This window comes from Phaethon lepturus, unplaced genomic scaffold (assembly GCF_000687285.1).
Source record: "Phaethon lepturus isolate BGI_N335 unplaced genomic scaffold, ASM68728v1 scaffold41514, whole genome shotgun sequence".
In the NCBI taxonomy this organism is placed as follows: domain Eukaryota; kingdom Metazoa; phylum Chordata; class Aves; order Phaethontiformes; family Phaethontidae; genus Phaethon; species Phaethon lepturus.
Genome location: NW_010536421.1, coordinates 1 through 27880, shown reverse-complemented (window position 1 = coordinate 27880; position 27880 = coordinate 1). Strand labels below are relative to the sequence as shown.

General features: G+C 38.3%; 1 protein-coding gene across 1 annotated transcript; it reads left to right on the top strand.

Moving 5' to 3' along the window:
- On the top strand, positions 1-25634 carry ACOX3 (acyl-CoA oxidase 3, pristanoyl; the record flags this gene model as incomplete). Its single annotated transcript, XM_010286154.1, has 13 exons — positions 1-173; positions 3329-3562; positions 4602-4673; positions 6135-6224; positions 7851-7994; positions 8850-8938; positions 18481-18577; positions 18998-19168; positions 20565-20687; positions 22298-22418; positions 22907-23017; positions 23701-23814; positions 25519-25634. Coding segments are annotated over exons 1-13 (1650 nt in total), but the record flags the coding sequence as incomplete, so codon positions are not given.
- Positions 25635-27880: the final 2246 nt, after the last annotated feature.

Here is a 27880-nt window from a genome sequence, read left to right as displayed (position 1 = left end):
TAACAATGGCATCCCCACTGAATCTGAAAGAAGCCGCTGACAACCAAAGTTCGTGGGATGCTTTGCTACCAGATTTCCCTAAAGGACCGCTTTGCAAATATCGTAAGAAAGCTTCCTTTAACTGGAAGGAAATGGCCATGTTACTAGATGGTGAAGATATCATCCAGCTAAAGGTAAACTCTGCAGGAATTGTAAGCAGTTTTTTATTTTGGAGATACCAGTAGAAGCAAGTATGTGATTTTCAAAGAGAAAGTATTTACTTTAATAATACTCTGTAGATATACAGCATGAAGAAATTGTTTTTGCACATCCAGTTTTCAGAGAAGAACTGGACTTGTAAGCAACCTACTTTGCTGTCTCATAAGGTTCATTTCATTACTGGGGAGACCAGGAGGTGCTACATTACAGAACTTCAGTGTTCATTTCAAACTGAGAAAGAGCTGTGTTCTACTGTATTTCTTTATTGTACTGTTTGTATTAAATCATATATCCCATGGTGTTACAATGCACTTAAGCTGAGCTCAGTTCATTCCACTGTCATAGTATTTCTGTCTTCCTCTGACCTGACATAATTTTCTATGATCTTCTGTGCTTGCATTAATGCTTATGTAGCATTGCAGTTGGAGAGATTAGCATACCTACCTTGCTGAAAGCTAACGCTACCAAAAAAAGAGCTTAATTGCAGCACGAGAGATGGTGTGGGAATGCATGACTTGGTGACGTAGGAGGACACAGAAATTACTTTTTCAAAGGTGGTATGGATTTATATGGATTTAAGCTAATCTTGAACATTCTCCGTAGTTATTAAAATCTTAGAAGGTGGATCAGAGAAATCAGAAATGTCTTGTTCTGCATCTGACTGATATACTTAAGATTATAGAAGAAACACAAGTGCTTTGTGTCTGAGGGAGTTTCAAAGCTGTATGGGCAAACAGTGTTGTTTGTACAGAGGGAGGGAATGACCCTGCCTTTCAAAGAAAAGCACTGGAGATCTTCTGGGTTTTTTTTTTTTTTACTGTGTCATTCTCTTCAAAGAAGAGGAAGGGACTTCAAAAACCTTTTTAAAAGATTTAGGCTAAGGCATTGCATTTTTTTTCTAAATTATATCAAGGACAATTAAGAAGATCCACTATGGGAGAAGATCAGGTTCTAGACCATCTAAGGAACCTAAAGGTGAACAACAAGTCCATGGGTCCTGCGGGAACTGGCAGATGAAGTTGCTAAGTTACCATCAATCGTATTTGAGAAGTCGTGGCGGTCTGGTGAAGTTTCCACTGACCAGAAGAGGGGAAACATAACCCCCATTTTGAAAAAGGGAAAAAAGGAAGACCCGGGACACTACAGGCCAGTCAGTCTTACCTCTGTGCCTGGCAAGATCATGGAGCAGATCCTCCTGGAAACTATGCTAAGGCACATGGGAAATAGGGAGGTGATTGGCTTCACTAAGGGCAAATCATGTCTGACAAATTTGATGGCCGCCTATGATGGGGTTACAGTGTTGGTGGATAAGGGAAGAGCGACTGACATCATCTGCCTGGACTTGTGCAAAGCATTTGACACTCTTCATGCAACATCCTTCTCTCTAAATTGGGAGAGGCATGGATTTTATGGATGGACCATTGGGTGGGTAAGGAATTGGCTAGATGGTCATGCTCAAAGAGTTGCAGTCAATAGCTTGATGTCCCAAGTGGAGACCAGTGATGAGTGGCGTTCCTTGGGGGCCCGTATTGGGACCAGCGCTGTTTAACATCTCTGTCAGCGACATGGACAGTGGGATCAAGTGCACCTTCAGCAAGTTTGTCGACGACACCAAGCTGTGAGGTGTGGTTGAGACACTGGAGGGAAGGGATGCCATCCAGAGGGACCTTGACAGGCTTGAGAGGTGGGCCTGTGCAAACCTAATAATGTTCAACAAGGACAAGTGCAAGGTCTTGCACATGGGTCAGGACAGTCCCAAGCACAAAGACAGGCTGGGTGGAGAATGGCTTGAGAGCAGCCTTGAGGAGAAGGACTTGGGGGCGTTGGTTGATGAGAAGCTGAACATGAGCCAGCAATGTGCGCCTGCAGACCAGAAAGCCAACCATATCCTGGGCTTCATCAAAACAAGTGTGACCAGCAGGTTGAGGGAGGTGATTCTCCCCTTCTACTCAGCTCTCATGAGACCCTACCTGGTGTACTGCGTCCAGCTCTGGAGCCCTCAGCACAGGAAAGACATGGACCTGTTGAAGAGGGTCCAGGGGAGGGCCACGAAGATGATCAGGGGGCTGGAGCACCTCTCCTGTGAGGACAGGCTGAAAGAGCTGGGGTTGTTCAGCCTGGAGAAGAGAAGGCTCCGGGGAGACCTTATAGCAGCCTTCCAGTACCTGAAGAGGTCCTACAGGAAAGCCAGAGAGGGACTTTTTACAAGGGCATGTAGTGATAGGACAAGTTACCTTTACCTTTTACCCATTACAAGGGGTAACGGCTTTAAACTAAAAGAGAGTAGATTTAGATTAGATATAAGGAAGAAATTCTTCACTATGAGGGTGGTGAGACACTGGAACAGATTGCCCAAAGAAGCTGTGGATGCCCCATCCCTGGAAGTGTTCAAAGCCAGGTTGGATGGCGCTTTCAGCAACCTGGTCTAGTGGAAGGTGTCCCTTCCCATGGCAGAGGAGTTGGAACTAGCTGATCTTTAAGGTCCTTTCCAACCCAAACCATTCTATGATTCTATCATTCTATGATTTGGATATCTTGAAGACACAAAGATCTGGGGTAACAAAGTGCCATGGTATATCATCTAACAAAAAAAAAATCCAAATTAAAACATGAAAAGATGCACATCCCTGTATTGAGTGGCTGCATATGATGGTACCATTAAATGGAGTAAATTTCTGCTTTCATCTGGGAACAGAGCAGTTGTGGTAGCTTAATGGCTTTACCATTATGTCATATTTCTAACTGAATGTAACCCCTGGAGTTTTACCTTTATTCTCAGAATGAGGGCCATTGCCCTTTAGGTCCTGACAGCAGCTTCATGTAGTGAAATAATGAAGCTGCTATAAAAAGTAAGTTTTGCCATACCATTCTCTGACATTCAGAGTGAATCAGTCTCACACTTACTACTTCATGATGAAGGAGCTTTCATAAAATTCAGCTGCATGAACTCTATAAATAGTGAGAGACCATTTAAATACATTTTTTAATTCTCTGGAATTTTGCCTTTATAAATTTACATCTTCTGTCAAACAATTGTAGTTTGAGGCCTAGTATTATCCTAGAAGAACATTAACTTGTTTTGTTAATGCTTTTAGATTAACATTCTCATGTCAGTTTTTTCCCCCTCAAGAACAGAATCTTCTCTGCTCTGGAAAGTGATCCTGTCTTTGCACATCATCCTGGGGAAGATTTGTGCCATGAGAAATATCAGGAGCTGACATTCCTACGCTGTAGAAGGCTCTTTGAGTATGATTTTCTTACTCAGCAAGAGATCATAGAGAACCCATTAAAGATATTTAATATGGTGATCTGTATAGGAATGTACGACTGGTCTCCATGTCTCCAGTATTTCTTACATTGCGGTGTAAGTACAGTTCAAAGGGTATAGTGGTGTATATTTGAAATTGTGTCTTGTAGTATCATAATTCTGTTGCTTTTTTGTTAAAGCTATATTTTTTCCCAGTCCTTTGTTGTCAAAACTGGAATTCAGTTTAACTCTTCAGAAGAATCAGAGAGCTGTGGGATGAAGTTGTAGACCTTTGTCATTAAGCCCTGTCTCCACTGGAATCCCACCTGGAAGGTAAAGGTGGAGCAGTATAGACAGAGCTACAGAAAGACATTTTGATGCCCACAGTTCCACCTTCTTTTGTCCACTCCTCTGCCGCCTCTCTAGGGCAGTAGAGGCCAAAAAAATTGTTTGTTGGGCCCTATTTGGTGGATATGTCTTTGCTACAGGTATAGGTATCAGAAACTTCCTTGCCTAAAACCCCGTGTCTTGATTCAGGGCAGAATCCAGAAGGAATGGAAACCAGTGTAAAGTTTCCCACTGACATCAGCAGCTGTGATTCTGTTCATCAGTTGCTCCCTAGATGCGTCTCTCAGAAAGAATACTTGACATAGCTGGTGAAATAATATTAGTTTTAATTAATTATTACTATTCACATGGCAGGGGTCTGGGAATTAGAGGTTTTTTATGTGAATATCCATGTAGAAAAACTGAAGGTAGCCTTAAAAAGTGTTCTTGTCTGATCTTGAAGCAGCTACCTTCAGTTCCTGATCCATTTTTAATAAAACAAACTAGAATAGTCTTAGAAGTTTTACTTTACTCAAGGGGATATCAGTAAGGACAAGTGGAAAGTGAGCTCATTAAGCATTTTTAAGAGTTTGCAATGAAGGCTTGAACAGGTCAGAGCTGTGAAAAATTCGGTCCTCTGTAAAGGGGCCTTGGAAAGATTAAATCCTGACTTACCTCCTCCAGCTGTAGTCTGAGTAGAAGTTTACTGTGCAGCCTACTTTCCTTGATCTCTTTAATAGACATCACTGTTACAAATCATTATGCAAGCATGATTTGTGCTTTCCATCACGGGGTCACTGATTTCATTCATAATTCTCTGTTTTTACAGGTATTTGCAGGTACAATTTTGAGTGCTTCTAAGAGGTTTGCAGACTTCGTGAAACAAGTTTATAGCATGGAGGTAATTTTTTTTTTATATAACTTGTAAGAAATGGGCACTATCAGGACCTTAGCATCACCTGCACCTTTGTATTATTTCTGATCTCTTTATATACCTAGGTACTTCTAACTTGCAAAAGACAAGACCAAGGAGCAGATTCAAGCACTGACCCCTGACTATCCTCACTGCTAGCTATTATGCCACTTCCTGGATCTGTTTTAAACAGTCCAAGTTAACATGTGGACAAAGTTTGGAGACTTCTCCCAAAAGATAATATAAGATGACACTACCCCAGTTTGATCTTTGTCCACAGTCATTTAAGAGTATCCTAGCAAGTTTTGCATGCTCAAACAGTCCTACCTCCCACATCTACATCATACACTGTGCAACACATACCCTTGCCATGATGCTATAAAAATTCCATTCTGATGCTACAGAATGGAAAATAATAATGTCTTAATGCCACAGAAACAGCACCTGGAGTCCAGTGGATACTCAGGACCAAGCACCTTGCAGAATAAGTGCAGCCTATCTGATTTAGAAAGAGCCAGTCCTAAACAGTTTCTCCTATCTATGCCATTTGGCCACGTGGGCAGCATTCAATGTCTGGCCTGACACTCTTTGATTTTGCAAGATATATGTGCTGAACACACCCAAACTGAGCTTCATGCTTCTTTTGTTATTATTTATCACCTTTTTTTTTTCCCCAACCATTTATCTTCCTTGCTTATTTAATTTTCTGAAATTATGTGTTTATCTGTCTGCTCGTAGACAGCAATATACTGCTATGTAGTTCTGATTGGATACCCCATGTTGAAGATCAGAATTAATTTTTTAATGACTCTCAGTCTAAGCAAAAGCCTTAGGATATGCATTTGTCAGAATAATTTTGCTTCGGTTTTGTGTTTTGTTTTGTTCTTTTCTCACTTGTTTTTCAAAGGTTTGTTACTGAAGGCTATGTACTACAGGCCAAACCAGTCAAGGGTAAGGGGTTGCAGCAGCATATTTCAGTGTGGATTGAAGCAGGCAGTGTTCCCAAATGCTGCTGAGAACGAACTGTATACACACATTGATCGGATGTAAATTTATCCCCTTGAATAATCTAGGCTATTTGCAATTTAAAAAATAAGCAGCCTCATTCCATTTTTCCTCTAACTTTGGGAGTTCCCAGAAGTGCTTGTAATGCAAGCAGACTTGCTGATTTTCACCATGCAACAGTTGTTTCAACCCAGACACCTGAAAACTTAGTCAGTGGATGTAATAATCTGTACCTGCCTGAATGAGTCAGCCATCAGCAAAGGAAAAAAAATGCCTGTTACTCCACGGCAAGCATGATGTCCTAGCCTCAGGGTTACATTTGATTGGTTTCTTGCAATTGCAAGTTACTTTCCAACAGATGAATTTGCAATCATTTGAAAATCTCACAGTTTTAATTGCTGTAATAAAGTGGTCTTGAACTGTGCCTTATACTTCCTTATTTAGATTTTTGGATGTTTTGCTCTGACTGAACTCAGCCATGGAACTAATATCAAAGGCATACGGACTACTGCCACATTTGATCGTAGCACTCAGGTTAGTCCTTAATGCACAGGAATAATGTTTGACATTGTTAAGCTCTGTTATTTACTAATAAGACAGAATGATTCAGGGATTTCTTTACGTAACAAGAAAGAATCAAGTTCAACTCCAGATGTTAAGAAAAAAGTCAGATATTTACGTTATTATAAATAGAATAAACCCAGCAATTTCTGTTTTCATGCTTTGGGGAGTGAGCGAGCGGCTGCGTGGTGCTTAGTTGCCGGCTGGGGCTAAACCACGACAAGATAGTATCCTTCTCCTTTGTTGTGTCTCTTAAGGAATAGTTGTACATGCAGATTAAATTGTCTTTTGTCTTTGAATATGAAGGCTTTATATACAAAGATTAGGATGAGAAAAAGAAATATAAAAAAGACATAACATGACTATCAGAGAGGCCCAGAGAGGAATACAGTAAACCACTTTTTCCATTAGGATAATGCTTAATGTTAATAATTTGTTTTCTGAAATCAACACTAATGCAGAAATAAATTAATTGTCCTAACATTTTTTTGAATAAAAATGAATAGAACTCATCGTAGTTTTACATCAAGGGAGAAGAAAATAGAAGTTGGGAGAGGAGGCTAGTAGAACTTTCTCCCTCTCTTTGTCATCTACATGCTTGGTTTATGCCAAGTTGAATTTAAAATGTGTTATTTAATGTCCCAAGAAGGTAGGGTCATCATCTTCCCCCAAAGACTGTGGCATTTTATTGTACTGTAATATACAGAACTGGGTGCTATTACCGTCAACAAACAATGTCACATCATGAAGTGGCTTCAAAAGAGTCGGAAATGAGAATCATAGATTTGAAACATAAGATTTTATATTCTTCAGTAGGACAACATTCCAGCCTGTGTTTTTTCATATACAAGCAATTCAATGAGCATTTATGCAACATGGACGATCAGATCCCTTTCCAGAAAACAAACAAAAAAAAGAAACAACTAAACTTGTGAGATTGGCAGCATGAAAAGTTCTATTTAAATAAATTGAATTATAGACTCGTGATGAGTGCACTGCAGTAAAAGTGACCAAAATGGCTAAGTCTTTGTTAAGATCGTGGAGCTCTGAGTTCAGGTTTCTTTTACATCCAGAAAGCACACTATTTGGAATCTAAAAATCTGAATGCTGAAGCTATGTCTGAATTTCAGGAAACATATATTCTCCAGAATTCCCACTACTCATGGTCCCTCAGTTGTCCAGACTGGGAAGTGTGCTGCCTTTCACACTGTCGACCAGGCTTCCTTTCCATACAGAACTGCCTGAGGAGGTGGTCCCTGCATAGGTTTCAGCCCTCACAGCTGAAACATCCCGCACAGTCCCTCACGTGGACTCACAGCTCAGCTTAACCTAAGAGCTAGGAAATGCTTCTGAGTCCATCACTTTGCTTTAGTTTTTTTAACTGCTTAAATGAGCAATTAAAAGGCTGAATTTCAGGCTTTACAATAAGAGATTGTAAGACACAGAGAGATGTCAGCTGTTGGAGTGGAGTACAGAATGAAACCCAGGCAGTTAATGGATGTTTTCAAAATATTACCATGGTCATGAAAAAAAAAACAAAATAGCCATGTGTTGTTTTTTATGATTTATATCATTTACTCCTTTCTTTGCTGGCTACAGGAATTTATTATCAATACTCCTGACTTTGAAGCTGCAAAGTTCTGTGTTGGTAATATGGGGAAACATGCCACTCATGCAGTTGTGTACGCCCAGCTCTATACTCCGGATGGACAGTGCCAAGGATTACATTCCTTTATTGTACAGGTAGGGCAGAAATATTGCTAATATTTTTTTTCTTGGGGGGGAGTGTGTTCAAATTAAAGGCTTTCTGTTGTGCTGTTATTTATATCTGACCAGCAGATTGTTTAATTAATGCCTTCAACATTTATTGCAATTGTAACAAGTGTACTGTTTTTAATTGTTCACTGATTTTGTGATGGTTGTACAGCCAGTTTTATACTGTCAGTTTTCTACCAAAAAACCTGAAAAATACCTAAGAGCTGAAAAGCCTCCAGATAATCCCACTACCTATATAGTTAGGACTAAACTATTCTATATGAAGTCCTGAAAGTCTTGGACGAGGCTTAAGGTGATTTATGTCTGCCAATGCTGCAGGCTGATCTGCATGAAACCTGCAAAATTTTACCACAGAGATCAATTTATAAGATTAAAGGTATTAGAAAATATATTAATGCAGTAGAGAAGTTGTACGTAGTAAAATGAGCTAGTTGCAGACTGAACAGAATTTATTACAAAATCAGGGAGTATCTCAAAGCTGTTTGTTACATAAAAGTTCCATTGATTCCTACTACGTCTTTGTATGCCTGAAGGTTTCAATGCCAGTCTGATGAGAGCAGTCATCAGTGTTAAGCTGTATTTAACACAGTGTTGTAATTAGTGTCATATTGCCAAAGTAATTTTCATAAAGGGATCTGTGTCCTGAATAAGGGAATATGTAAGTACAAGTTATATTCAGGATTATGTTCTTGAAAAAAACAGAGCTTTCTTTGCAATTAATAACAGAATACAAGTTGGGAATATTTTCACTGTTTGAAAAGTTCAACCAGTAACCTTCATTGTTCCACAACTAAAATAATATTTTGTTCCACTTCTGTGCAGATTCGAGATACAAAAACTCTCCTACCAATGCCAGGTGTCATGGTAGGTGACATAGGAAAGAAACTTGGGCAGAATGGATTGGATCATGGGTAAGTCAATCCATTTGAAGGAGGAAATATTCTAGATTATATCACACTGTAATGGTGCAAATATCATCCTGTGTCAGTTCTGTCTTTACTTCTGAGGTATTTGCTAGTGGTTTTAAGTTGTTGGTATTTCTGAAAAAAAAAAAAAAAAAAAACCCAGATTGAAAAATCTTGAATTTCAGTATTTTCTGTCTGAATAACTATAGTCTTTCTGCTTCTCTCACTTTTTAGAACACGAAGTGCCACTGATACTCTGTGAATAACCCCGAGCATTCTTGCAGTCATAGACTCTGCAACAATTACAATGAAAAAAAAACCCTAAATCCATTAAGTTCTGAGTAAAGAACGGAACCATCCTCTCCACCCATCTGGGTGTAAACCCTTAATTATTTTGTCTTTGATTTCCAGCCCACAGGAAGGCTAACAGAAGTCCACAGACAAGGTTTATTGTTAGTAAAGATGTAAGATTAATGAGACCCAGTAGAGAAACTAGGTATCTTGTTTAAACCATGGGATTTCTGGACTAGTCCTGTTCAGTGCAGAAGAGGAGGAGGTTAGTTATTTTTTTCCTGTGTTCTCTGTGTACAGTTGAAATAAAAAAGTACCTGGGCTCCATTTCTGAGTCACGGACTTCAGTGGCCTTACTATGTCTCTACTTTACTAAACAAAGGCGTCTGATGGGGAGGAGAGACAGTGGGGAAATTGAGGTAGATTTCTGTATTAAAACAGCCATTGTGTAAAACCTGTGATTTAAACCCCTGTATTAGTTACATAGCTCTATGTAAAGACAGAGATCTAAAATAATAAGGGGGAGGGGTGTCACTTCTTTATGCCTCAGTTTTACCTCTTTCTGTTGATTCAGTTTGTTACGTATATGTGTATTGTCCTTCATAACATGCCATTGCAGTAAACAAAGTATAGACATTCTAAGGTATCCTGCTTTCAAATGTAGTGGCTTTGGCTGGCTTTCCAGAAGGTCATAGGTCTTCTGTAGTTTATTGCCTGTTCCAGCCTCCTCCTGATGTCCCAAAGAGCCTGCTAGTGGCAAAAATAGCACTGACTTTTATATTTATATAGATTATTCTCATAATAATAATGCTCTGTTGCTTGAAGACACAGATGAAATAAAGATATTAAAAAATATATAGAAAATTAAGTTTTATAGAGGAAAAACGTGAGAAAAGGCCTGTAAAAGAAGGGGGATTTGGTTTTGGTGGATATTTTTGCCTGCATCTGCATTACAAACTGGTAGCCACCAGATGGCACAGCAGCATGGGCCTGAGTAACCTAGATGTAATTCAGCTTCATATTTCTGTTGAAATGGTCAAATTCTGCTGTTAGGTCTTAATTTGCAGCATAGTTTATGCTCAACATGAGGAAGGATAAGACTGTGTTGGTCACATGGCATCAAAATGCACATAATTTAAAAATCCATTTATCCTTTGATCTACTGGGAGAAAACAGAGCATTTCTTAAAATATCAGTAATAACTGAATAATCTGAAATGATAATCTACATAATACACTGTAAATAAGCGATACCAATAACTTCCTATCTTAGTGTCAGATGGAATCTCTTATCTTAGTTATGACATCACATGTCATTTAAAGCAATCATAGGGCATTCTAATCTTTCTGTTTACTTTGCGTATGCTGCTTTAAAAAACGTTATTATTTTCTGCTAACAACAGTGCCTGAAGAGCCCCACTCTTGGATCTAGATCTCTTAAGTATGGATTAAGATAGTACCTGCATGAGAAAGCTTAAGACTGCACCTGCAGTTGAAGACAGAGGGATGAGGGAGCCCAAGGTTACCAACAGATACCCTTCATTCAGCTGAAAAGTGTAGGAGCCTGGGTTCCTGATCTACCTCAGCTACTTTGGAGAGACCTGAGGCTAGATGCCAACATTGTTTGCTAGAACCAGAGAACTTGTTTTTGCTTTGCAACCTTCCTGCTCACATGGAGCTGTCAAAAGTGTTGGGACTTGTACACATTGCTTCTCAGAGGTACATGAAGGCCTGGATGGGGACTGGAGAGCTTCATAGCTCTGCATTTGTTTGCAGAGAGGATAAGCTGTGCCACTCTAGAAGATGGGCTGTTGGTTGCATGATCTGCAAAATGCCAAGATTCAGAGGGAGACATTTCATCCTAGACCACCAGACACTGCCTTGTCAAGGTGTTCTCCTAACCAGTTTAGTAATCTTATATCCTAGGTTAACCCAGAGAAAGCACAGCCTGCAGTTCTTGTGCACTGTAGAAGCCTGCTATATGTGGTGACAAGAAAACATTCAATTACGCTGTGACTGCATGTGTTAGGCTCTACTGCACGCTTTGACAGTTTTTTGAGTGTATATGTGAAGTCTGATTCAACTACCATAGACACTTAGTAAATCAGATATATTTCCATGTAGTTGCACTCAGGATAAATGGTCGGAGTGAAGATCAGAGATGTCAGATTTTGTTCCTGCGCTTCAAGAAGTATATACTACTAATTTTCAAAATGGGTATAGAGAGTTAAGCTCCTGAACAGTTAGGTAGGACCTGGGGAAGAAATTCCAGAGCTTCCTTGGAAAATGCCACTTATTTATGCTATGTAAGGGAACAGTGTAGGTGATTGTAGTTGTCACTTCTGGCTTTGTAAAACAATTAATCTTGTGGGTTGTTTGGCTGACGGCTGGTTTCCTGCTAATGCAGAGTGTAATGTTTTCAGTAAGAGAAAGAATTTCAGAAGTAATGTGGGAATTTTTTGCAGTGTAAATCTAATTGATTAGCCTGCTCCTTCTAAGTCTGTCTTTCCAAATAATTCTCATAGCTTCATAATTGGAATGTCCTAAAATCACATGGGTTTTGCAAGTCTGTGTAACTTCCGTTACCCTGACAAAAAAGACGTCACTTTAAAATATTTTAAAATATTTTGCTTTATAATTTACAACAATTTGTATAATCAATACATAAATGGTTAAAAGTAGAACTCCAGTTTTGCTTAGGGAGGGTTTAGACTGGTTTTGTATTTTGTTACCAAAAAATAAATCAGACTGCCACCAGGGGATGCAAGTGCTTCAGCCTTTATTTTTATAATATAAAATTGTCCACCTGTTCCTAGTGCTCTGGCGGTCTTTGAAGTGTGCTGTTCACTGAGGTCTCAAAATGGAAGTAGCTGAGGAAAAAAAGCACACCACTGAAAAAATCCTGGGTATTTGGGATCCAGGGGCTTTTCAGTAAAATGAATGGCAGGCATAAGAACAGTGATATAAAGCAAGAGCTTGGGTAAGTGCTGATATGCATTTCTGTTTCTTCCCTTTGGGTTTTTTTGTCTGCCCTGGCTAATGTAACATTACCAAAATTACCCATTGCTGCAGCACACATCAGTAAATGATTGCCACTGAATCCATGGTGGACCGATTTCATGTCCAGTTGCAACTAGCAGCAAATTGCTGCTTTCTCCCCTCCAGAAACATAAATGATGCCCAACTGAATCTGCGTAGGGAAGACTTTGAAAATCAGTTATAATTGTGTTTCTGAAGTGGTGCTTAACATGCCTGTCTGTAAAACATGCTTTGAGCTCATTCAGCTGTACCCACTGATAATGTGTGTACAGTTTGTTGAGCAGACAAAAACTATACAGGAAGAACTAGTGAAATCAAGCTATCAAAGATACAGCAAACCATTGCCAGACAGAAAGCTATTTATTTTAACTGACTTGTTTGAAGGGGAGAAAAGTATCTTTCTGGGGGAAGAAGAATTGTTAGCTGTATCTAATTATAATGGTAGAGTTTGGAAAACTGAAGGTTTTTATTAGCTATTTAACAACCTATCGTGTACAATTAAAATGGGATCAATCTCTCCACACATACAACATGCTAAGACATTCAGCATGTTCTCTAGCAATCAGTGAGGCCAGATTCAGCTTTCTGGATCCTGAAAATAAAACAAGAGACTCAAGAGGAAATGTGTAAAGCAGATTTATTGGGCAGAAAAGCAATCATTTGTGTAAAAGAATCCTTCCTGGAAAGAGATTGCAGGTTCTGAAATGCCTCACTACAATTCCTTGTATATTGGGGAAGATGGCATACATCACGCAACCTCCAAGTCTTTACAGATGACTTTTAAATGATTTATTTTTTTTTCTTTGTTACTATTTCACTATCAGAATGCCAATAATACGTTAAGATTCTGCGACTGCTAGTTTAAGGGTAGAACAAATTAAAGTCTAGTCCTTCAAAGGGTTTTTGTCTGCTAGTATTTATCCTCTTAACTCTTATTTAAATTTTGTACTGGTTGCAGTTACTTCACTAGGAAGATAGGTTGAAGCCTACACAGTCTCTTGGAGCTTCACCTTACAACCTGAAGCAATAGCTAGGTGAAGATCATTTCCATACTCAGCTTCTTTGGTTGTTTGCTTCTACTCATACACTGCCTTTCTTCGTGCTGGGACAAACATTTGTGTAGGGGACTCACCTAGGGAACTGCCTGAAAACTAGTTGGACAAAAAAACCCCAAATTCAGCTGTCTTCAGTCAGCTCATTTGTCAGGTCTGGTTCACTCCAAGGCCACAAAAGAGGCTGTTCCAGTACGGGGAAAGGGATAGTACAGGGATGTGAATAAGAAAGCAACTGTAGAAATCAGTCCTGTTTCTCAAGTAAACAAGCTTATGCTTCTTTAATATTTTTATTGTCTTGCAGCCTCTGACCAGAGTCACAAACAATTGCAATAGTAATGCTATAAAAAAAAAAGTTAAAAATACCTATACCTGTACTGAAATTAATTGAATACAGTACCATCAATCCTTCTATCCTTGTGAACAGTGCCACTTCCACAGTTAAACCAAATATTTTGCAAGACACATCTTGTGTATTTGCAGTGTAAGTCAAAACAATGATTTTTGCAGTGGAGTCATTCATACTTCCCTGTTTTGCCCTCTCCACTTAGTTTCTGCAGTCAAGGTTAGACACTATATGGGTACATATGGCGCTATGCACATGGCTAAGATGTAGTCCCATTGCTAAAGAGTGCTGCCTTATCCCCTCATTTTTGTCACTCAAAAGTACATCAAAACTCTGTAGCCATAGCCAGTTCATACTGACAGACACTTGATGGTGCTAACAGGGAAATTAGTAAATTCAGATCTGGTCATGCATTTGTTTTATCAACCACAGAAATACAACCTCATATCTGCAGTGAACTTCAAACAACCGTTTTTCTTCCTTAGCAGAGGTCTTTCAGCTCTTGACAGTTGCAGGAGTCTGCACATCCAGAACTCCTGCAAGACTGGCACTTACACTATAAGAACTTTAGGGTGAGTGGGTCTTTGTGTGTCCATGAAGACCATTAAGATAGGATTAGAAGCCCTATAAAATGCTATGTTGCTTTATCGTTGCTATTGAGCATTACTGGTACAGAGCTGCATTCTTAGATTAGAGCCTTGATTGTAGAAACTAGAGTTAAAATATTGCCTTGCAGTTTTCCCCAGTTCTCTGTAAGTCTTCTCAACCCTAACCTTTCTGTGAATTTCGGTCTGGAATATGTGGCTGTTTTCTTTCCTTCTGCAAGTTTTTCACCAAACTTCTGAAGTGTTATTCCTCCCAAGGCTTACTGTATCCCATAAACAGCCGTGAGATCACTTGACTCACAGCCTTCCAATACCATTCACCTGCTTTCTGTTTCTGGCTGGAAGGACTGAAGGAACTGTCACTGCACCATCTCTAGCATAGTCAATAACAAAAGCTGGCAGGAAAGGCATTTTACTGAATCTGAAATGCAGCAAAGCGTGTTTGAGCTATTTGTACTCTAGGTAACAGCTTATTAATTTAGTACTGGCAAAAGGAGCTGGTAGCTTTTCCAGCTGCTCTTTTTTATCAGCATTACTGCACACCAGATGAATGACTATTGTATGATTTAAAGTCAATAAGATTAACTTTGCTTGAAATGTTCCCTAAACTACTGGCCAAAGGACCCAAACAAGAATGCTACTATCGGAATAGTGCTTCACTCTGCCTAGCTAATGTAGGTAGAAATCTATGTGATACGGTTGGTTTTTACAGGCCAGATGATGCAAAATTGCACACGGCTTTAGAGCCCTATGATATATAGTTGAAGTGACAGCTATCTGTCTGTCTTGCTGAGAAGTCTTACTCTCCATCACACTATTTGCTATGCAGAAGAGGTCCTAAGTAGGGTAGCTTTCAAGCCTATAGTCTCGTTATCACCATGTGAAATGTAGCCATTTTCCAAACTTACTGGTACATGATATCCCCATGACTGTGTATACAATTCCATTATTGTAAGGTATTTCTACAATTCTTTAAGGAGATTTTTCCTCTGAATGCGTTGACAGATGTGGTTCATGTCTATTCGCTATGCTTTCTAGGCTAATAAGCATTAGAAATGTGATCGTTGACTTCATTAAATCTTACTATTTATTTTTAATATGTTCCAATATCAAGTTCAAATTGTCCAGTATGTCTAACGATTTCAGATAGCAAAGTTCTTGGAGAAGGAGCAGAACAGCAGCTGGCAATGATCTCACAAGGTCACCTAACTCATAGGTCCTGTGAAATTCTCCTTTTATTTTCAACAGTGGTGCTCATAGGCAATATATCTTATTTCTTTACGCATGGGAATTTTCTGTGTGATTTTTAATTGCTAGTTTTGTCTCTGTCTTATGCTTCTTAAAGTTTTTGCCATCATATATGCATTTATTTTGATAGCAGCTTACAGAAAAACAAGGAAATAATGTGCCTGTAATGGACAATATGAAGGAAAAATATCAAACTTTCAAAAACTGTTATTTGAACTAATTTTGATTTTAAGAAAATAGATTGTTAAATAATGATTGGAAATTTAGTATTCTGGTTCACTAGCTGTGAAAAACATTTTTATAAGAAGGGTATACGTATGGTTTGTAATCAAAACAATTCTAGGTAATATTTTACGTGATACAGAATTAGCTACATTGTATTCATGTCAGACAGATTATAATAAAACTTTCTACAAGATTTTTCGCTCTTTCCAGCAAAAAAAGTCCTCTAAGTTTAACTACGTGGGATTGTATCACAACAGGTGAAAGTGGGTAAAACTGTTTAGGTCATTTTGGGAGCTGTTTTGTTGGCACATAACTGCCACATGTTCAATATTAGTAAGCTTGAATTTCATAAAAGTAGGTTATTAGTGTATATATTTATATATTAGTAGATTTGAATTTGCTGTTTAAGAACTCTTGAGTTTCAAGCAGGTATCAATATAAATAATTTTCTACAACTGCACAGCATTGCTGAGTGAACTAATCACTACAGGGTAAAACAACAAAAGGACAATTTTCCATCCTGTTCATTGTCATTACTACCACGAATCTTACCGTTCATCCCACACAGGACTAGACATGCTCCAAATAGGTGTTTGCAAAGAGAAGGCCCAAGAGCTGGAGCTCTTTGAAACGTCATCTTGATCTGTGCTCCAAAGATTGTATCATCTCTCTGTTAGGTCAACTCTTCCTTTAGTCTGGTTTATGATTCCAGTTTTTATCACCCATTCAATAGCTTTTTAAAATAATATTTCATTGCTTGCTTTCATTAATCTTTTCCTACCTGGGAAGGACCCTTTATAAACATCCATGAAGCTCCCTTACTTTCATCGCTCAAGATTCCTCCTTAAAATTCTCATTTGCTCTAATGGCTTATAAAAAATGCCAATGCTTAGCTGCCAATGTGCTGTGCCTGGCAGATACCATACCAAGAAAATATTCTTCAGTAGTTAGTGTCTGCCTCACTGTTTCTTTGAACACATTTGTAGCTTCTAGCCTTATGCTTGGATTGTAAGCTCCTAGGAGGAAGCACCTTCCTGTAGCTCTGTGGATGTACTAGGAAAAGAGAGTGCTAAATGAGGGACCTAAACATTGCCACACATGCTCTCCTGTAATTAAAGTAATGAGTAATAATAATTCAGGAGCTCAAGTTCTGTCTAACATGCGTGCTATTGCTTTAAAATATTGGAGTTGCTATACGGTTTTAGTTGTCATGGATTCTATTTGGGATCTGGGGAGCAGAGAATGTGAATTTAACCAAAAGATCTTTTTTTAAATGAGATTTTTTATTTTCAGTGATATGAAAAAAATATTAACAAAGATGGAAATAAGATTTTTGGAAATTCCGTATTTGCTTCTGTTACAAAGTAGTGTTATCTCACTGCAACTGGCACTTAATAAAGCACTTTTAGCATGGTTAAGGCCAGCAAGCAGCTGGTTCTTGGTTAGGACAGCATGCTTTTCTCTGTGGCTAAGTCCGAAAATACTGTGTATCTCTAAGGCTGAATAAATTCAGTATGCAGATATGTTTCCTTGGAAACAACTCACAACTTTAAAGCACATGCAGCAATGCAGCCCTTATGTAATTTGTTAATGTGAAAGACCTGGCTCTCGTGAGCCTTATTAAATAGATCAGCCTGTATTGGCAGGAAAAAGGAATTTGCTTTGATTACAAATACAGCTCTTCAAGTGCTATTAGATACTGAGAGATTCGTGAGTGGAGCTGCTATTACTGCTATTGTGCCAAGTTGTATTGCCCATTGGAGTGAAACAGTTCATACACTTTCTTCCTGAAGAATATGAATACTCAGGACATTCTGCCTGTTCTAATAACTTGATTCTTTATTGCTGCTAGGATGTCACAATTTAGAAAAGGTTATCTTGCTCTTCCTTTTTAAGATGCCACATTCCAGGAAACAAAAATCCTAGTCTGAGTTTAAACAAAGGAAAATTCTCCATTCAGTTCCTTCTCAGGGCACTATTTCAGCTATGTCCTCATTTGTATTGCAATAACATGAATGATCCTCACAGATCTATATTTTAGACTCATAAAAATATATAGTGTCTCTGTTCCAAAGCATTCTGCAGACTGGACTGAACAACACTTCAGTAAAGCATGTGGTTCAGCAGAATTGTCTGTGGCAGGGAATTATTAGGAGCCACTATGGCCCAGTCAGGTTCTAAGCAGGAGAAGGAAGTTGTTCATCTTCCCAAGCTTTTCGATAGCTGACACATCAAGCTAAGTTACCTAAACTCATGCAGACTGAGAATGCAGTTCAGGTTTCTCGGCTGTCGGTGAAAGTGTCTGTCAAACTGCTTCTGTATAAGGTCTCTAATAAGTAATTTTACCTGTCCCTCCCTGCAAACAATACATTGCTCATCCTTCCTTTAGTTATTTACTTTTTTACTTATGAAGCTGCTGAACGGTTTCTTAGAGTCAATGAGGTGTTTGCTTTGGTTTTGTAAGCAGAATCTTTGTTTTAAAAAAATACTAACTGAAGAGTTATAACAAATGATTTCCCATCTTAAATTTCCTCTGCTGCCCTGAGTCTGAAAGCCTTTATTCTCCCAGGCATACCCTCCTACAATTACCTACCCGTAGGTTTGATGGGCATTGTTTTCAGTTGACTGATATGCCTGAGCTCATTGTGCAATCGTGTCTTTTTTGTGACCTTTTTTCTATAATGTAGACACCTCTGACTATGTCAAGGTAGATTTTACATTGCTTGTGTATTTGTTTAAGCAGATTTGCCATGTTCCACAACGTCAGAATACCTAAAGAAAACATACTGAATACAGCTGGAGATGTCACAGCTGAGGGGAAGTGCTCAAGTTCAACCAAGGTATGAATCAAGTTTTTGTTTCATTAATACATCTCATTAAATATACAAAGGTATAAGTACGTTAAGAGTTAGAGCATGGGCCTCTCATGTTGGGAAGTACTAGATACCTTGACTTAAATAAGGCTGTTGATGATTTCATGTGAGATAGTAAGAATGCTCATTTTTTAGTTGCCTCTCAGAGATGTCTTAACTCACCTTACTGATTTTACTGACTTCTTGCTCTTTGTGCTACCTCACTGATACCAAAGTAGTTTAGAGGAACTACTTTGAGTCTTGCTTGAACGCCTTATCTGAATGTGTCAAGAAACAAAATTGGCCAAACCTCTGGGCTTCTGATCATGCTACCAGAGTTGTCTTTTTACAGCGGAGGTAAATGAAATGTTAACCTCACCATTCAGTCTGTGCCTTTTATTCATTCAGGATGTTAAAGAGCGTCTGGGATCCTTGTCCACTGGCAGAATTTTGATCACGGCAGTTTCCACGACCAATTTAAAACTTGCCTTATCAATAGCCATTCGCTTCTCAGCGGCTCGTTGTCAGTTTGGACCAACTGATGAAGAAGAAATACCTGTTCTTGAATACCAAACACAGGTAAATACTTTGTAATTCACATCTACAGACTTTTATGCCATGAAACTTAGATTCAGAGTTCCTGCAGATCAAAATAGTGACATTGAAGTTAGTGAAATTAAAGTTGTCTATGTCATCTGAAGTGTCATTCTAGTGCAGCTGTGGGGGTTCATTCCAACTCAGGACCACCTGGTATGATCAGACTTTTGACATAAATTCTTGGAATAGGAAAACCCAAAATCTTGATGTTTCTCTGAAGTACCTAGAAACATTTGTCTTCTAAAATAGTAACCTTTTCAGAGAAAGGCTGTCTTCTGTGCACACATGAAAGTACTGCAGATGCAGAAACTAGTGGAGTTTTTTTTAAATGTAAGTGCCTCTGTTGCTGCTGTGCTAATTTTCTCTTTTTTAGCCTTTATGCTTTAAAAATGTAGAAATCAATGACATTCATGGTGGTGAAGTCTCAAGCTAGCACTAATTTTGAGACAAATAAAACCAATGTTTTTCTGCAGATTATGCAGATGAAGAACACCTTTTGCGCTGAAAAAATAGAACAAGAGTATGTAGGGTAACTGGGAAATAAAGAAAACTCAGATCTGCTGAATGAGAAAGGTTAATATATAAGTACTGAAAACAAACCTACCCAGTTTGTCCTTGCAAAGTGGGTGCTTTTTTTCCAGGTTTGCACTTAGTCTTGCAACTTTAAAAGATTTCATGAGTTTCTACAAACTGGCAAAAGCTGCCTTCTTTCCACCTCTTCTGCATAAACCAGGGTCTGCTTCCCACTATTCTTCAAGTCTCTCAAATTTGCTCAGTTTTGGCTTGTTCTGTGGGCTCTGCTTGCTGAACCTCTCATTCCTTTCTTGCTCTACCACAAAAGCTTCCTCAAGCAGTTTCTCTTTTCTTTCATGGGCTCCAAGTTACATGGAGCAGCAAAGATGCTTTTTTCTCTGCTTCCTAGCCCTGGGATTTTTTTACAGAATGCAACCAGTGCTAACATACATTCAGCAATGAACAAGCAAGTAAAACAGTTGGAATCGTTGTCATGTTGGTTGGTACGAATCATGACTGGGCCCGGCATGCCAGACATTGTATAGACAAATATATGACAAAAATATGTCATTGGACCCCAAAGCTTCAGTGAACTTTCTCACTGCTTTAATAGAATGTTTATCACAAATTCATAAAATGCATGAACTAGAATAACATTAACTTGTGTACAGAGTAGTTACACTTAATTATGTTTATAGATGGTTATTGTTAAGTTTTCTTCTTCGTACAACAGTTTTGCAATTTGAACAAAGTAAAAACGAATGGGTTGGTTCAATATTATAAGATAGGTAATATAGCTAACTATAGTTAATAACTGTTAAATACATAACAATTTGTGATCAAATCTGTTTAATTTTTATTCTAGCAATGGCGTCTTCTTCCTTATCTGGCTGCCACATATGCCTTAGATTATTTCTCCAAATCCCTGTTTGAGAACTTTGTTGAATTTTATGCAGGCCTATTGACAAAGCAAAGGAGTCAGAGACAGGTGAGATATTTACACATTTCTTCTTAGCTGACTTCTTACCATAATAAACTGGAAATTGTTAAATGAAGGACCTACTTAGAAGTCTTAGTCCATCTTACAATGAAGAATGCTAGAGCAACATCTCGAGAAATATGGGCTACGCAAAGTAATGATTAAAGTTGCATTCAGAAAAGCATCCAAATTAGTTTTGATGGAGTAGTTAAAGTTTTATTGATTTCTGTGGGATTTAATGTTATGTTCCCCTGCAGAATTGTTTATCGTAAATACATGATGATAATGCAAATTCATTTTATAACTGTTGTAAATGATGCTGCAGGGGACATATACCAAAGACTCTGAAATGATGCTATTCTTAATTCCTGCACAGACTATGTGAGTCTGTCTTGAGTTTGCAATTCATATTCATTCATTAGGGTAAGTATTTTTTGAGAAAAAAGTTAAGACCTTTGAGTCTTAATGCTGAATTTTTCATCCGCCATCAGATCACTGGAAGTCACCCCTTTACAGAGGAAATGGTTTGATCTATCTGTCTCTGTGTAAGGACTGATTCTCAACCAAAATAACTGCGGGGGGGGGGGGTTATAGCATATAATTTTTTTTTTTTCTGATTTTGACAATATTAATTTTTAGGGCCTACACTTCAGATCAGACTCAAACATTCAGGCTTTTTTCAGCTAAAATAAAGCTCATGAAAGACTTGTGTACTAATGGCTGGGTATGCTAATTTCTTCTCTTTGCACAAACCACAGAAGAATGTGTCGAATTATTTTAATATGATATTTTATCTCTAGAAGTCTCCAATGCAGTCACTAACCTTAGGCAAAACAGTGGCTTTCAGAAAAAATATGATTGTTGACAATTTTAAGAATATAGTTCTTATACAGTCCTTTTGTTCTATGGGAGGTCTTAAAAAAGGAAAAAAACCCAACCAAACAAACAAAAAACCCAAAAACCATCCAGGGAGTTATTCTTAAACAAGCTTTGTTAGTATCAGCCTACTATCTCCAGAAACCAGAATTCCGAACACATTTTCAAAGGAAGGCCAGCAGAGTTAGTGTAAATGCAGGCAACTGTGGTACTCTGGAAATTGAGTTTTCCTACTCTTTGCAAAATTGATGCTTAAAAGATTAGTGGAAACCATGTAAGGCAGTAAATATTGTAAATATTCCCCTTGCTGACTGGGGAGAGAAGGATGGCTTATGTTGCAGAGGGGACAGAAGCTTTCTCCAGACATGCCACCTTCAACCACCTGCCCCTCCATCTTTGGGAGGAAAAGGTTGGTGAGCAGTGAACTATCCCATGCAATGCCATGTTAGCTGGCACATCTGAGCTAAGATGTACCCATGTGTCCATTACCTGGCACAAATTATTGCTGTATTGCTGTCCTATATACTAAAGTTAGTGCTGAAGGTTTTTCAGTTGCGGCAGGGTTTTTTTGTGGGAGCAAAAATTATGCTCTGCCCTTACATAGTTCTCAGAAAAGTTTATGTATGTGTTGGCAGTTACTCTTTTCTTCATTGTAAAGCAGCACACATAGCTATGGCTTTAACTGGTCACAAACTTACTTTGCGTAAAAGTTATTAGTCACTTGTAACTTGTTTTTCACAAAGGCTGATTTGGGACGTGAGATTCATGCCTTATCTGCTGCCAGCAAACCACTGTCTTCTTGGACTGCTCAGCAGGCAGCTCAGGAGTGCCGAGAAGCTTGTGGAGGACATGGTTACCTTGCCAGTAAGTTACAGACTACTGCATACACTGATCAGAAATAGAATGGTTATGTTGATGTATTCTTTGACTGTTGCATCATGATGTCTGAATTTTAGCGATGTGTTTAGAAGGGGTTCTTTCCTCATATCCATATTCTTAAAGTTCATTTTATACTTGATACCACAAAAAAGAACTAAACCCGTGCAGCATCTGCACCAGCATTTGGACAGACTATATAACGTGATTCAGTCTCAGTTCCAAAAGTAAAGATGCAGACTTTAGAGATGAAAATTCCCCTTGTAAGATGAATGCCACAGTTTTCTAAAATCTTTCCAGTATATTAATTTTCATAAGCTAAACAGTGAACTTCCAAGCTCATCTGTTGGTAACAATAGCTATACATACAGGAACAGACAACTCTCTTGCATTTTGTCACAGAATAATTCTTTCATCCCTCTTAGCTTCCATTAATACAGTGCAATATATTAAATTGTGCACTTGTTCTTATTAAGTGAATCGTCTGGGTGAAATCCGAAATGACAATGATCCAAACTGCACATATGAGGGAGATAACAATGTCCTGCTTCAGCAAACCAGCAACTACTTAATGAGCTGGATGAATTGCATAAAAGGTAAGTTTTCATTGCGGAATCCTATCCTGGACGCAACAGTGTGTAGCTAATGGAATTAGGCAGTAATTTGATACTGAAAGCAATTGACAGTCATTTAATCATTTCGTAGAGCATAAATAATGTGCTACAGTCTCCATCATATGATACGTTCACAATACACAGATATTTGCTGCAAGAAATATTCTTTCACCTAAGTCTTGCAGAAGCTAGCTAGATGTTTTGCCATCCCTCATCAGGTTAAGTAGTATCATGCTCCCTGAGGAGTGTACTTGAGTTCAGTGGAACTACTCCTGAAGTCACTGTAAGTCTGAGTACTCTCTGCTCATTGTACTTAAAACAGTTCATATCACCTAACTTGGTAGCAATATCCATCAGTACATTTTGTAGTTCTCTAGATTTTGATTCAATTTTCTAGGAGTGAGTTTCCCCACCATCTTACAGAGCTATAAAACTCAGCAATTGCATTTGAGTCTTAGGGGGCTTGTAGACAGTGATGTCAGGTTTTTCAGCACTTGTCCACCAGTCCTCATTTGGCTGGACTAGGCTGTAATAAAATAAATATTATGGCCTAATTGCATCTGGCCTATCAAGTGGATGCATGTCTTTGTAACAGACTTTTAGTTCCAAAGAGTCTGATTTCGCATAAATAATTTTTATTTTCTTTGGCATTCCAGATAAAGCTCCTTTTGAATCTCCTTTTGGAACAATAAACTTTTTGCAAGACTACCATCATATCCTTGGCTGGAAATTCACAGCCATTAGTGTTGACGATTGCATGGACTCCTCAGGTAGCCTTTTGCTGTTGTTAAACTGATTCTAGAATCCTAAATTCCTTTCCAGAGATTTGAGATTCAACCTCTGGTACTTATTAGATATTTGTCATATTACTGTTTGCTGACTTTCTTTGTTCTATATGCATTTCAATTTACTAAGAACACAGTTTGCATTTCAAAATATGTCCTGTTGTCCCCAGCCTCTATTCTAGAATGGAGAGTAGCATCAGATATTTTTGTCCCTCTCAAAGAGCATCTAGAGGGTTTTGCCATTTAATTGTTGTTTTCAAGTGAAGCGGTTGTGAGGGGCATTGATTGCCATGACCTTATGTCACTAAAATGTTTTATTTTAGAAAACCATAGAAGTGATTTAGAAATATGTTGAAAAGATTTCAAGTGTCTGCAGTTTTGACAGTTGCTTTTGGTTGCATGGAGAAAAATGAGTAATGGTGAAAGAAAATTCCCTGCAGTTTTCCTGCAGGCTTACTCTGCTATAATTGCACCAAGTATGACATTACATGCCATTCCCACTTTTGTATCACTGTGAGCCCAGACTGGCCCTTGGAGGCAAAAATTAACAAAGAAATGAGCAGATGAGATAGTGACAGAACATTGAGCAAAAGTGAATCTGTGAAACTGAGAACATACTGGGGGAAGAAACTCCACTCAGTATATAAGTGGCGATTGAGTTGATTCCTAGAATTCAGTAACCACTTCAGTGCTCAAATAATTGCAAAAAAACAGAACTTCAGATAGTGGTGCATAGTACCAAGTGAGATAATAATCATAGTAGCTGTGGGGTAAAATCTGAATAACTTCAAAATACAAAGGCTTATAAGAAAAAGACTAGTTCAAAACAACAGCTTTCTTTGTTCTTTGTTGTGTGTCTCTAACTTGTAAAATCCAGCAGAGGACAAATTGATACCTAAGCATATGTTCTCTCCTCTCTTGTAATACCTGCTGAGTCAGACTACAGTTTTAAAAGTATCTGAATCTGTTTATTGTTGTGTTCTCTTAGAAACTGGACTATTAATTTAGGTGCCTAAATTTAGGCAGCATGTGAACATTCACAGTTGCCTAAATAGTATTCTACATTAAATCTTAAGCTAAGATACAGGCAAGCAGGATTTATACAAGAACTTTATGCTGAAGTACTTTTGTCCTTAATAGTTCCAGGCTGCTCAAAAAATATAAAGCGCTTACGTACAATGCAGTTAATTCAAATGCGATTACATTCAGCCACCTTTGTAATCTCAGAAGTCATGTGCTTGACAGTATGAAGCATCATTTCACCGTTGCAAAGGGGTGGGTCCACAAAATGTCTTCTGTTCTTGTATTCTCAGAAGAGACCGAGTACCTTGTAGACCTAAGTCATAATATGCAAAGAAAATAACACACTAAAAATTTGATCGAGTCAGAAGGTATTTGTGTCTAACCTGAGATGCGGATATACTTTGTCTTTTAGCTTGAGGTCAGTTTGAACTAGCGTATGGTCAGGCATGGTACATCATCACCGTGCAGTCACAATCTGACTATCTTATGCAGCTGTTATTTTCTGCATCTACACTAATGGCAAAAGTGTCATTTTAGTGGATTGATTAACTAACACTTTAGCTTTTCATCTCTGGTAACAAAAACTGAGACTGTAGTAGAATCTGCAGGTGACTTCTTGCATTATAAATGGCAATGCTAAGAATTTGAATTTTCTCTTTTTTACAGTTCCTTTAGCAGCATATAAATGGCTGGTTTGCTACCTGCTCCGAGAAAGTGACCTAAAGCTGAGTAAGGAGAAGCAGTCTGGGCGGAGTGATTTTGAGGCAAAAAAGAACTGTCAGGTAATACTTATTCAGCTTTCTTATTTTGCTTACTTATTTTCATTGAAGTTTGTCTGATCCTTCTAGTTTTATCTTCTTTTGTCATGAAGTACCATTTCCTCAAGCATAAAACAGCAAGTCCTATAACTAATAAAATGTAATACCTGTCCAGGTGCATTGTATTGAACATGATAGCAGGAAGACAGCTATAATGAGCAGGAGTCTACCAGGATATATTTCCCTTCAGAAAAGTTGCAGGCATGTGCTGGGTGAGGTCTGTAATTTTGATATCACAACTTCTGAAGACTAAATCTACTACTATTAAATCTACTGCAGCATCTGATTATTACATCTCCATCTGCTCTTGTGGCCAAATACATACTGTAGGAAAGAATCCTGCTCTGGCAGGTAGGTAAACTAGATGACCTAATAGGTCTTTTCCATCTCTAATTTCTGTAGCGCAAAGTACTCATGAAAGATGCCAGACTGACAGCATTGGAACCTGAAAAGGAAACATTGACAGTCTACATATAGCAGATCCACTCTCTCACCAGTGAGTTTTAACAGCTAGGAATGGCTTAACTCCAAATTTCAGAGTATGTCCCCAAGCTCCCCAAATTCTTCCATTACCTTCATGAGAAAAACTGGCTCGCATCCAAGATAAGAACACTTGTCATTTGTCACTGAGGAGGGGGATCTGTTCCCTGAAGATGGCCAGTGTCATTCACCTTATCTGCAAAGCTCATTAAAAAACAGCAGGAAGGAATTTTCAACTCTGCACCTAGAAAAAGCCAGCCTAGCTTTAACAGGGGGTGGTCTGTGTGAAACCACTGGTGGAGTGGAGGAAACCTTTCCTGGTTTTACCCTAGAAGCAGCTTATTAGAGAAACTTTTCATGATCAAGTTCAGAATGAGAATTGCCAGAAATCCAAGACTGATTGTCTGTCAGTTGGCCAGCTCTTGGGAGACTAGGGCCAGGGCCAGTATGTTGGAGAGGACGGTTTGCTCAGCAGCATGAAGGTTACTCACCTTGCTTCTCTTGTATGTTCAAATGTGCTAAAATTTAAAGATACTTAGGCACACAACTACTTTTGACATAGGCATTGATATATCTTAGGTCATTAGGTTTTCTTTTGAAATTCATCTTCAGGACAGTGGGATTTTTTATTTAAATGTCATGCCTCGAAAACACCTGAAAATTATTTACAAGCTGCGCTTTAAAGTTGTGTATATATTTGATTTAAAACTTTCCGAGCATGAAGCAGCACTTTTCTGTCAGCCCAGTTTTGGGTTTTTTCTTCCTATGGGAGATCTGTAAGAGATTCCCAGCCTACCCCTAGGTTATTTTGGTTTGGAGATAGCTTGATAGAAAGAATACAGAAGAGCAAGTGAAGGTAAAGAAGGAAATCGAGTTATAGGGGAGAAGAATATTGAATTAATTCTTAATGTTTCATTTGCATTTTTAAGCCTTATTTCATTATGACTAGGGAATTGACATTCATATCTAAAAAAAGTCCATCTAGTAAGGAGGAAGTCCTCCCTAAACCTGCAGAGAATAGATGTGTATTTTGCAGTTCATACCTGTATCTGAGCTTGGATGTAAGTGTGCCACTGAACAGCTATTGAGAGAGAGAAAACAATCTTTGGAATATGCCTTTTTTAAGTGCCACAGTGGAATTAAATGAAGGATGATGCAACTATTTAAAAGAGAAAAGAAAAACAAATCAACTAATTCTAAATTAAAAAAACACAACTGAACAAATGTGCTAAAAACAAACTCCAGTTTACAGTATTGCAACAAATCAGCCACAACAGCAATGGTTTCATATTCCCTTTCTGTTCACAAACTAGAATGTTTTCAGTCAGCAGTCTTGTTTCATGATAGGACATGTGCCATGATACAGCAAAGGTGAAGTATATAAAAGTAGACAGGTGTTCCTATATGAGTACAATCACTTAAGGTTTTATACTCCATATCAACAGTAACTGGTGACTTGCCTTTCTGATCAGATAGTTGGCAAGGATTAGTTGGATGGTTCTTTCAAAACATATTGCAATCTACAGCAATCCATAATCAGAATCTACTCATGCTAACATGATCAGATTTTTTTATTTATTATTTAAATGGACTGTGATACAGGTTACTGAACCACTTTGAAGATTTTATCCTCTTTATAAAATTCTGCATAATATTAAGTAAGTGTAGAACTACCTTTATCTTCTTAGAGCTCTATGGGTTTATTAATCACAGAATCACTAAGGTTGGAA